Source organism: Danio rerio, chromosome 2 (assembly GCF_052040795.2).
Source record: "Danio rerio strain M-AB ecotype USA chromosome 2, GRCz13ab, whole genome shotgun sequence".
In the NCBI taxonomy this organism is placed as follows: Eukaryota; Metazoa; Chordata; class Actinopteri; order Cypriniformes; family Danionidae; genus Danio; species Danio rerio.
The window spans coordinates 57,918,141-57,930,000 of NC_141022.1; the positions used below are offsets into that span (position 1 = coordinate 57,918,141).

General features: G+C 37.9%; 1 protein-coding gene and 1 long non-coding RNA gene across 5 annotated transcripts in view; one reads left to right on the forward strand and one right to left on the reverse strand.

Annotated features, from left to right (window-relative positions):
- rab12 (RAB12, member RAS oncogene family) overlaps positions 1 to 9,993 on the forward strand; it is a 31,185-nt gene extending 21,192 nt beyond the window's left edge. For 2 of the 4 annotated variants that reach the window (XM_087239451.1, XM_087239450.1), the window contains exons 5-7: positions 1,228 to 1,317; positions 5,553 to 5,657; positions 9,672 to 9,987. In XM_087239451.1, the coding sequence (XP_087095577.1) occupies positions 1,228 to 1,317; positions 5,553 to 5,657; positions 9,672 to 9,779 (303 nt within the window). In that variant the 3' untranslated portion in view covers positions 9,780 to 9,987. 4 annotated transcript variants of the gene reach the window in all.
- The window catches only part of LOC147846549 (uncharacterized), a 1,651,758-nt gene that overhangs the window by 1,369,377 nt on the left and 270,521 nt on the right, over positions 1 to 11,860 (reverse strand). The window lies entirely within an intron of this gene.

The following is an 11,860-nucleotide window of genomic DNA, read 5'->3' on the forward strand; positions in this document are numbered from 1 at the left end:
GTCTGAGTTACTGCGTCAGAGGGCGGGGCCTCAGGTTTGAAATCTCCCGGGTTTGCGCGTGCACGTGAAAAACTTTGTTTCGTTCGTACGTCATGGCGAAAAACCTAATGAGTCGGTATCAAGGCGACTCGTTTGAAGCACTATGATTGACTCTTTTATAGATGAATCAACAGTTTTAAACACTGTATTCTTACAGATTTAAGCCTTAGCTGGATACTTCACTTCACTTAGAGCTGTGTTACACACTACATGGAGGGGAATTTTCAAAAACCCATAATATGGGCTCTTTAAAAATCTAAGTTCACATAACCTGCTGAATAGGTGCAGTTCGCTGTCAGAATGCAGTAGTTTTGTTTGTTGATGATTACCCAGCCCTTGTACAGCTCCGTCTTCTTTTCTTGTCTTTGGCTTGGCAGAACCTCGGTTTTTAGCACTACAAATTTTTGAATCTGGTTATCATGGAGCAATATTTCTTGCACATGACCACACAGAACAACATTGTCGGCATCCAAAGACTTGTAGACCTTTAACTTCTCTCTTGTTAAATCATTTGGAGTTTTAATGAGATCATCATATATTTGAGACTGGATGCTTGGCCATTTCGTCTTATCCAACATTCATTATGAGGGTGCTATCGCATATGGACCTGTCAGACGAACGCAGCTCACTTTAACGTTAATTTTGTCGAATAACTGTGCTCATCACTGAGTGACAAGCTTTCATAATGCTTATATTATCAATATAACTTACAACAAAAACTCTGTACTGCATTAGATGTCATTCCCTCACTGTAAATGCTAGCGCTCCAGGTTTTTTTTTCTGCAACCTCGCTGCGCATGCGTCCTGAATGTTTACAAACCGGTAATTCGTCTATTTGAATACATTTCAGTAGTTCACTACTTTATCCTGGTGTCATTCCAGTGTTATTACACAGAACTCATTTTTCAGTTTTTTTGTTTTATTTTTATGTTAGTATTGTTTTTATCAAAGTCTGCTTCAATACCTTTTCAACAGCTCCTTTGGAAATATTATTCCCAGGAAAAAAACATGACGTGTTCAATACTTATTTTCCTCGCTGTATGCTGGCGGTGTGAATTAAGGTGCTCGATTTCAAATTATTAGTCATTTAAAAGCCCTTGGATTTGGTGTCCATAAAAGAGTGGGAACCCTTTATGTACTTTTGCTCTTAGTGAACGGGTCTGACTGGCATGTTCTGTTTGTGCACAGTATGCGTCAGAGGATGCTGAGCTCCTATTGGTTGGGAACAAACTGGACTGCGAGTCTGATCGCGCCATCTCACGGCAACAAGCTGAGAGGGTGAGAGAAATGTTATGTTAATATTGTTTTTAAACTTTATTAATCATTATTTATTTTTTATTCTTTTGTATTTTGGTCCCTCTTTATACTAGATGGCCTTAATTAATATGTACTTACATTAAAATGAATCATTCATTACAGTGTACTCAATGTGTAAATACAGGCTTTTACATTGCACTCATGTTTGATTAAACACATGCATGCAATTCATTTCTGTAACTACATTTGTAATTCCACTGTTGACCATCCCTTACACCGTAACCCACCCATATCACCAAACACTAATGTGTTCTACAATACATTATGAACACATTAAGTACATTGTATTTATTACATTGTATTTTTGATGCAAGTTCATAGTAGTTAAGGCCACCTAATATAAAGTGGGACCTGTACTTTTTTATTTAATATTTTATGTGCTTTTTCAACCTCATTATTGTGTTTATTACATTTTAATATTGATTGGTAAATTTATGATAGCCAATAAAATAAATAACAACACTAATTTGATCAATGAATAATCATAAACATCCATTGTTTCGTTCTTCTGTTGAAACATTATAATTTTAATAACTAATTTCTTATGAATCATTTTATTTGTTATTTGTTTTTGTCATGATGATGGTACATAATATTTTACGTTATTGTGAAAGTGACATTTAAAGGCTTAATTAAGTTAATTAGGTTAACTAAGCACATAAAACATATATTACATATGTTTAGATGTAGAAGTTTCATTCGAACATTTCAATAGGAAACTTGCTCTTTAATGTATTTACATAAGATGCCAAGACATCTAATACTTGTATTTGTGATTCAACTGTATATTTGACACAGTTACGGTACATTTTAGTAAGTGAACCTACTTATTTGAGCTTTTCCAGTAATGACAATAATAATAATAATAAAAATAAAACATTTTATTTATAATGCGCTTTTCTAAGACCCAAAGCGCTACAACAACAGAGAAATCAAACGTGCAATAAAATACAAGTATACATTTAAAAAAGTTCTAAAATAAAAACACAGAATAATCAACCATTTTTAACATCTTCTTAAAACTAGCTAGTGTGGAAACATTTCTTACAAAGTAAGGGAGAGCATTCTATAACCTAGTTGCAGCAACGGAGAAAGCTCTCTCCCCTGTTAATTTTAGTGTACAGGGTGGCAACAATGGGAGACCCCAACAGAACAGCAAAAGCTCCTAATTAATGGCTTTATGCCTTTTTCCTTCCTTAAATTTTTTAGTTGAATCAAATGAACACAGGCTCATTGTGAAAACGTACCCCCTTATACATTTCTGGAGAGCGCAAATTATGTAGCCAGAACTACTAGGGATGCACCGATATGGATTTTTTTGGCCGATACGATAAACGATAATTCTTCAGACTTAAGGGCCGATAGCCGATATATATAGGTCGATAATTATAAATATTTTAAAATGTTATATTTTTATACAGCAAACTTCATAAAGATTGAACTGCTCTCATGAACTGAATAGCCTATACTCAAAGTAAAAAAGCTATAATTTCAAAATTGCATGGTGATTATATATACTTATATTCACAATTTCACATAAATCAGCTTGCAAAAAATTTATTATTTAATTTTCTTCATAGCAAATTAACATGCAACTTGACTGTTGATGCATAAATGCATAACTTGCATAAAATGAATAGGTTAAATAACATTCAACAAGCAAGTTAAATATATTTTAAATAAGATAAAAATAAAAGAGCTGAGGACTGAAACCAGCTTTAATGTTCTTATATAAAACGGGTTACAGTAATGTACATATGTACAAATATGTATTGTCCAAAAAGCCAGTTTTTTTGACAGTTCAGAGCCACCGTACAAGCGAAAAGCTAGACACAGAATATATTATTTTAAAAAATGCAACATAAATTCATCCTATTTAGCGTTTTAGATTCTTTTGAACAGATGTAGAGCAGTGCTTGTCAATCAAACAACGCTTCTGTGTTTGTTCTTGATGTCCATCGCGGGGAAAATAATCTATGAAAAGTTTATGATAAACGGTGCGAGTGCGCCGATTTGCCCTCGGAGTCAGATTTTGATACAAACCTGTACTTTGAGCTCAGATGACTTTATGAAAAACTCAGAGCAGAATATAAAGATAGAATGTGTGGCGAGTTGAGAACCCGTATGCTGGATTCAGTGACCGGTGCACCTAGGCTCTCCCCTGTTGATCTGTGAAGGCTCAAGGCTGTCAGATGTGACAGCACTCTCACGCGCGCTCGTTATAATCAATATGAATATTCTGATCAAACTGAATACAGTCTTACATCAACAACACATGGTAAGCAACGCGTTAATAAAAACAATAGATTACAAACATCCCGACAAGTTTTTTGTTTAGCCGGTGTGCAGGGTCTGCAGTTTGGTGTGTGTGTAAAGCGAAGAGGGAGAGACAGAAAAGAGGAGCGAATTTTTTTATTTATTTATTTTTTCCTCCGTGTTTTCAGTGATGTTCCCTCTTTGGTGATTGGGCCAAGTTACATATGTCCTCGTTCATTGACCGGCTGAAAATACAAGAGAAGGGAGAACCCCGAAAATAATATTATTAGGCCCTGAAGTAATAAGTCAGTCTCCCCTGCTATCTCTAACACAACAAAGAGACAGAGCAGGAAAGGTTTAATATTATTTCTGAGGCGATTTGAAGCGAAATACACAATGACACTCAATCAAACATATCTACAATAATGAGGAAGATGGTTACTTACTGAGTTATTAACACACAGCAATTACACATGAAGAAAGGTCGGACTTTGAAAGAATAAACAGTGTGAGGAGAAATCCATTACAGTGCACTTGACAAGTCTGAACATATACAATTACGTAATTTATCGGCTTCAAGATATCGGCCTAATTTAGACATCAGATCGATAATGATAATCTTAAAAATAGCATTTATCGGCCGATAACGATATGGCCGACGAAGTATCGTGCATCCCTAAGAACTACGTATCGCTGCATTTTGTCTTTAAAACGAATGCTACAGGGCGGTATGACGCCCACCAACTGACCTCTTACCTCCATGTGGACGGCTTTTCTGGTATTACCAGTTTGCTCATTAGCTTGCTGTGTATGTCGCCGGACTTGAGACACAGAGAGGAGTTGACCAAGATGACAGGGTTCAAGTCTGTTGAAGAACGGTTCCAAAAATCAGTTAAAACAAAATCAAAAGGCACAAAATAAAATAAGTAAGTAACAGGGTGAGAACCTGGTAAGATCTGAAAACGTGGTAAATGTCCGGTGGCTGTGAGGGCTTTTTTTATTCTGGATTGCTTTTAAAGAAGGGTTTATGGAAAGAGGTGGTTCGGGGATCGCTCAGTCAGTCTGTCAATGAGCTCTGGTGGATTGACTCAAGACCATGTGCACATGGCACACGCATAAGAAATTTAAGATCTAAAAAAGCCTACACAGCGGCCTCTGGTCAATTCACGAAAACAAAAACTGCAAAAAATACCTCCTGGGACATATTTTGAGATCTCCAGAAATGTATATAGGGGTACATATCAATAATGAGCCTGGGTTGGAACTTTTCTAGTCATCTCAACTTACATCAATCCAGGTGTCAAAAATTTTACTTTGTATGACTTAAAATATTAGTTGAAACCTGATTAACTTATTAAAATAAGTTAAAGCAAAATAACAATATTTATTGTCTTGACTTTTTGTCATAAATTATTTTACAGTATAGGAGACACAAAGGCATTTTTTTATGCCTTTGAATATTCGTTTATTATTATAGCATAGTCTGAAGATAGATAATTAAAATCATCTGTATTACCTTGACATTTAGTTTAGTGGAGGACAATGCTGGAGTACAACTCATTGTCTTTCTGCCTGTCCAAAGTCGTGGACACAGAGACATCATTATCCCGAGAGCTTTACATAGAGATTTCTCGAATACTCTGAATAATAACTCCACCAACCTTTCCAAACCCACTGAGCGTAAAAACTAACTGTACTAGAGTAAACTTCACCAAAACATTGTTATTTACTCCATCCAGTGTCATTGTGAAGTATCATGAAAGCAGTTTGTGTCTTCTGAAGTTTGCAATAGCTTGGTGTGTTTTCATTTGATGGAGAAAAAGCATTGCATTGCCTTAGAAAATTAACAAATATGTTTCAAGTGTTTTGATATTTAATCCAATAAGTAGCATTTTCAGAGGGAATTAAATTATTTCTTTCTCCTCTCTGTTGTTTGGCAGTTTGCTTCACGGATATCAGGGATGCGTTTCTGTGAGGCCAGTGCCAAGGATAACTTTAACGTGGATGAGATCTTCCTTAAACTAGTTGATGACATCTTGAGTAAGGTAAGTGCATGTTTTGATGAACTCTTCGCTCATTACAATGTTCAGTCCGAGTGCCTGAGAATGTTGCATCATGACTTTTTCTAGCCCAGATCCTAATATCATGAGCTTAAAGAGTTTTTAGGATGTGACTGATCTGAAGTCAGATCCACTTTGCAGTTAATCAAAACCAAGAAACACCCGCTTAGATTGGAAGGAAGTGTCTAACCTGCATGTGAAGTGACCGGCTACAGTTTTTTTTTTTTTTTTTTACAAGACATATGGAGTTTAAAACTGGTAAGATATGTGAATGCTAGTTGTTTAAAAATGGGAGGCACGATGTAGAGGTGTGAACCTATACTGGTCTCACGGTTCGGTTCGGTTACGATTATCATGCCTTCGATTCGGTTCAATTCGATATCTCGGTGCATCACGGTGCATTGACGATGCTTTCCATATACAATGTTATATTTTAGGGGGGAGGCTATAACAAGCTGTCTGTATAAACACACAGCACCACACTGTCTCTCATTCAAACACATACACAAACATAGACAGCACCAAACAAACAAACACACACACCAACACACACACTTAAGCCCTCGCAACAGGGAGAGCTCGCGCTGAGCGGAGCAGAAAAACGAAAAAAAGAGGCACTTTTCCGACGGTCCCTTACTGAGAGCTCCTCTCAGCGCGAGCTCTCCCGGCTAAACACATATTGCGAGGGCTCAAACGGAGCAGTGCTCGTAATGTCGAGCAAAAAAAAAAGAAAGACAGCTGTGAAACATAACCAGCTTTGTCTTTTTGTAGGAAACACACTTTAGATCTTTTTAGGGTAAGAGGTTTTTGAGTTATTGCCGTCTATAACTGAATGTGTGTCAAGAATATCTTAAACAAAACCAACTGAACCGCACTCATTTCTGGCGCCCCCCTGCATATACAGCACCCTTAGCATTTGCCTATGGTGCCTATGTCACGGGCCGGCCCTGCCTTGGCTGAGTGTTGTAAATACTCGCGCTCACCTCCCTCGCGAAAGAGCGCATAGGAGATAAATGACGTCAGTACATAATAACCGGTTATGATTATTACTGAACCGATACCGAATTGTCCGCGTCTGCATCGCGGTGCACCGAAGAAACAATTAATTTTGACACCCCTGCACAGTGGCTCAGTTGTTAGCACTGTGGCCTCACTGCGAGAAGGTTGCTGGTTTGAGTCCCGGCTGGTTTGCATGCTCTCCCCGTGTTGGCGTGGGTTTCCTCCCGGTGCTCCAGTTTCCCACACAGTCCAAACACATGCGCTATAGGTGAATTGGAGAAACTAAATTAGCCGCAGTATATGAGCGTGTGTGTGAATGTGAGAGTGTATATGGGTGTTTCCCAGTGGTGGGTTGCGGCTGGAAGGTTGTCTGCTGCGTAAAACATATATGCCAGAATAGTTGCCGGTTCATTTTACTGTAGCGACCCCTGATAAATAAGGGACTAAAGGCTTATTTATACTTCTGCGTCAAGCACACATGTATGGTCCAAAAAATGTAACCACACATCGCAATGACGCGCAGCGCAAGCTCTGTGATTGGTCGGCTTAGTAGCACTGACAGGTGTGGTAGGGGTTGAGAGCTGTGCGAACCAGTTGGAGCGAGTGTTTACAAGTGTCGAGTCTTGTGAAAGAACTTTGGTTTGTGTTTACCTTATAGACTGATTTCACGCGGCCGCCATTTTCAAAAGCGAAATCGAGGCTGCGGTGGGAAGAAACCCGGAAGTATCATTGGGAGTTACATAGGAATATTGTGTAACTCGCTATATATCTTATCAGCGAAAATAAAGTTTCATTTATCATTTCTCCGCCTTCCGGGTGACTCGAAGGTCCGTTCTAAATGAATGGTGAATGTAAAAAGGGATATCAGAGCTCATTTTCAGCTAAGTTAATGGAAATGGCACTAGTTAGCTTATGTTTTCTTTCCCAAACACACGTTTTAGATGCCATTTATCAAACTCGAGTTAATAAATTGATTCTTTCACTATATTAGACTTGTCACGATACTGAATTAAAAGAAAAACCGGCAATTTCGCGCTAACATTTAAGGCAATGTTGATGGCTTTCTTAAACAGCGCTGATTTGCCATTGTGTTCACGTGCTCAACAGAAATGATTGTGATTGGTCGAGAAGGTCATCAGTTCACCCACCGGTGTATACTGAGCACAAACACAGACGAGCCGAGCGATCTGCTTGATGACTCGACTGATCTTGACGGCTGCTTCACGCTCCAGTCCGTGTGTCTGTGTTTGCACTGGGTGAAGAGCGGTAAACTGAGCGCAAACCAAACACAGATAGACGGAGACTGAAGCGCAAAGCAGTGAAGATCAGTTGAGTCATCTGCGCTCAGCAGCGCTTCCATGTTAGCGGGAAACAGCCGGGTTTAAAACTTCAGTACCGGGACAACACTATTAAAGACAACACGAGGGTGTGCTGCAGAGGACTGCAGTGTTATCACTCACCGGGTTACATAGGCTGAAGCAGGAAAGCGTCCTCACGGTGTTTAACTAGTGCCATGAGCTGAAGCCTAGGAGGACACTTAAGCGTATCACTGAGATTGTGATCTTGTTTGATGCTAAATTGCTTTTAATCGTTTAAAATAAACTTACTAAATAATATTTAAGTGATGGTTACACCATTTCTGCATTTTGAAATCGCGGCAACAGCTGGAGGTTTATAGTACACAGCATATTACTGCAATGTTTACAGTGCTGGACCTATACTTCCGGGTTTCTTCCCACCGCAGCCTCGCTTTGGTTCTTTAAAATGGCGGCCGCATGAAATAAGCGTATGATTGTAGTTGCTGCACGTCCGCCAGTTTCCGCTTCTGAATGAGCGAGTTTGAATGAGCTACTTGTACATTTAAGGTAGCATTCAGAAAAAAAACAAAACACCCGACACCAAGGAACATAAAAACCTCACTGCCACCTAGCGTTTTGGAAGTGTTATTGCAGAGCAACATAAACAGCATGCAGAAGTATAAATGCACGTTAACGTGCAAGGCATGCGCCGTGGGTCATGCCGATCACCCGATGCAGAAGTATAAACTAGCCTTAAGCTAAAGAAAAATGGATGAATGTTTAAAAAAGAAAATGCTCAGAAAAATGTAATAATTTAGTTTTATTTCTCATAATTGTGATTTTCCTGACAAAAATTGTGATTATGAATTAATGCATTTTGAACGAAACTAAATAATTCTTGTGCTTGTGTTTGAGGCTGCACGATATGTCCAAGCATTGTGAATAATCGAGTAGAATGTTGAATAAATATGAAATTAATAATATATTAAAATGACAGGCAATTAATGCAGGGATAAAACTATGAAAATGACGATACTAAATTAATAAAAAATAATACAATTTAACTTACAAGTATAACAGCTGGTAAGAAAAATAATGCAAATATAATTTTCACAAGTAGCATGCTACATACTCTGAAAATTTGTTATATTTTATATCTGAAAGCTTTTTAATATTTATTTTTTATTAATATTTCCTTAGTGTGTTCTACTAACATTTCCATGATATCTTCTACAATTTTGTATATATATTTATTGATGTTGGTTGTTATTATTGTTATTGATATTATTATTGATGTAATTATAGTTATTAATTATGTTTAATTTATGGCTTTAAATCATTGTGTGGAAAATATTTTATGTATAGAATTACTTTTCATTTGGGCATGTGATGCTATTAGATTTTCATATAAAAATTGCAAGTCCATTTTTTTATCCTTTATTTATTTTTTTATCCTTTACTTATAACTATTAACAACATAATTTTTGAAGATTAACTATATAGAACAAAAGGTACTGTAAAACTTACATCAATATCCCATTAGTTAACTGCAATTAGTAACTAACATATACAATTAATAACTAACATTAACAATTGCAAATGTGATCCAAGTCATATGCTTATTTGAATTAATTGTTCATCCCGCATCTCATGTGCATCTGAAACTCATCTTATAATCTTACAACCTGTTATTTCTCCACAGATGCCACTTGAAGTCCCCAGTAAGGAGCTTTCCAACAGTGTTTTGTCTCTTCAACCCGAGCCTGAAATCCCACCAGAGCTGCCTCCGCCACGCATGCGCTGCTGTTGAGACTCGCTTCATGCTTTATTATTTTATACACATGCAGTTACAGACTCCCACCACCAGGGGCTCGAGACTGCAGCCCATGATGAAATCTAGGGAAAAAAAACAACTCTCAGTATTGCATAGAATCATCGCACAAATGATCAACTCTACAGTCTAACATCATACATATTTTGGTACTTTTAGAGGCCAATAAAGGACATCCGTATCTTCACACACGCGTTTATTTTTTGATGGTCCATTCACTACCTCATTAATGGAAAACACAAGACTGCGCTGGTCTAAAATGTTCCTGTCAGATAGCAATGCATTTACACCGCAAGCACGTTAATCAGTATTTACTGCTGAAGGTAAAATTATTTGCTGATCTTCGAGATTTTAAATTGTTTTTCAAATATTTCCCAAATTATTTGAAACAGAGAAAATTTGGTCTTTTTTTCCACTTGGATAAAGTCCACTGTCACTTCGAGTCCCAGCTCTACCAGTTGGCATTTCTGTGTGGAGTTTGCATGTTCTATTCATGGTAGGGTTTACTCCGGGTGCTCCGGTTTCACCCACAATCCAAACACATGCAATATAGGGAAATTGGATTAGCTAAATTGGCCGTAGTGTATAAGTTTAAGTGTGAAAGTGAGAGAGTATCGGTGTTTCCCAGTACTGGGTTGCAGGTGGAAGAGCATCCACTGTGTAAAACATATCCTGGAACAGTTGGTGGTTCATTCCGCTGTGGCGACTTTTGAAATAGAGACTAATGCTGCGTTCACACCAGACGCGGAACGCGCGTCAAGTGCGAGTGATTTACATGTTAAGTCAATGCAAACGTGCGGATAGACATCCTACGGTGCGAATGCCGCGGCGTGAATCACGCGAATGACGCGGTGCAAATGGCGCAATACACGGGAATAGTGCGGCGCGAATTGAGTGTTTTGCGCGTTTGACGTTCCGCACAAATCACTCGAGTTCGAAAATCCGAACTTCAGCGGACATTCGCGCCGCGTTAACCAATCAGAAGCTTGCTCTTGTGGGGGCGTGATTGTGACGTAGAACCTTTTGATGGTGTCCTGGGGTAAATCCTCGACCCGACAGCGACAACAAGTCATCAAACTGGGCTTGGGTCAGTCCGAAGCACCGCTGAATCCAGTGATCACTCCTCCAGGTTCAGTTTCTGGAGGAGTTTATGAGCTCACAGAGCTGGATGCTCCTCTGAAAGCATGTAGTTAACTCAGACACAGTCCTAAACGTATCAACGCTGTTTTTCAGCCTTCATAAAGTACATAAACACTGTTATTTTCTACATAAAATCCATGTTAGCCTTTTAGCAACGAAACTACAGTCACCGGACAGACAGAAGCCCTGCCCATCACGCGAATCCGCGTCTGTTCTGAAGTGATTTTGACTCGCGAATGAAGCGGATTTGACGCGCGAATGAAGCGAGTAACCTCAAATGTTCACGCGGCAATTTACGCGCAAATAGCGTAATTTATCCGCGCGTTCCGCGTCTGGTGTGGACACAGCATAAGTCGAAGGAAAATAAATAAATGAGAACCAGTTTTTAATCAAAAAGTAATTATATATTATGGTCAATATTATTAGCCCCCTTAAGATATATATATATATTTGATTGGCTACAGTACAAACTACTGTTGTCCAATGACTTGCTTATTTATCCTAACTTAAGCCTAGTTAACATATGCCTTTAAATGGCAAGAAAGTGGTTATTATAAATTATTACAATTATTGTTGAAAAATGTGCTCCAATTGGAAAATATTTGAAATATACAATTTTCACAGGAGGGCTAATAACTGTGTCTTCAACTGTGTATGTGCTCAATTAAACATTAGTTGCTGCCTTTGATTTTTAAGTTGACCTTACTTAAATTAAATGTCATTTTAAAACATTATATTATAACTTAATTTAATGGTTAACTAGTTTTAAAGTTACAATAACATTTTCTGCAGAAAATGCAAATTAGACTTGCAAAACAATAATATTGCATAAAATATTATACAATATTGTATCTAAAATTAATTTAAAAACAGTAATTAAATACGATTCTGTAACTCCTGGTCAGATTTAATTCAGACTC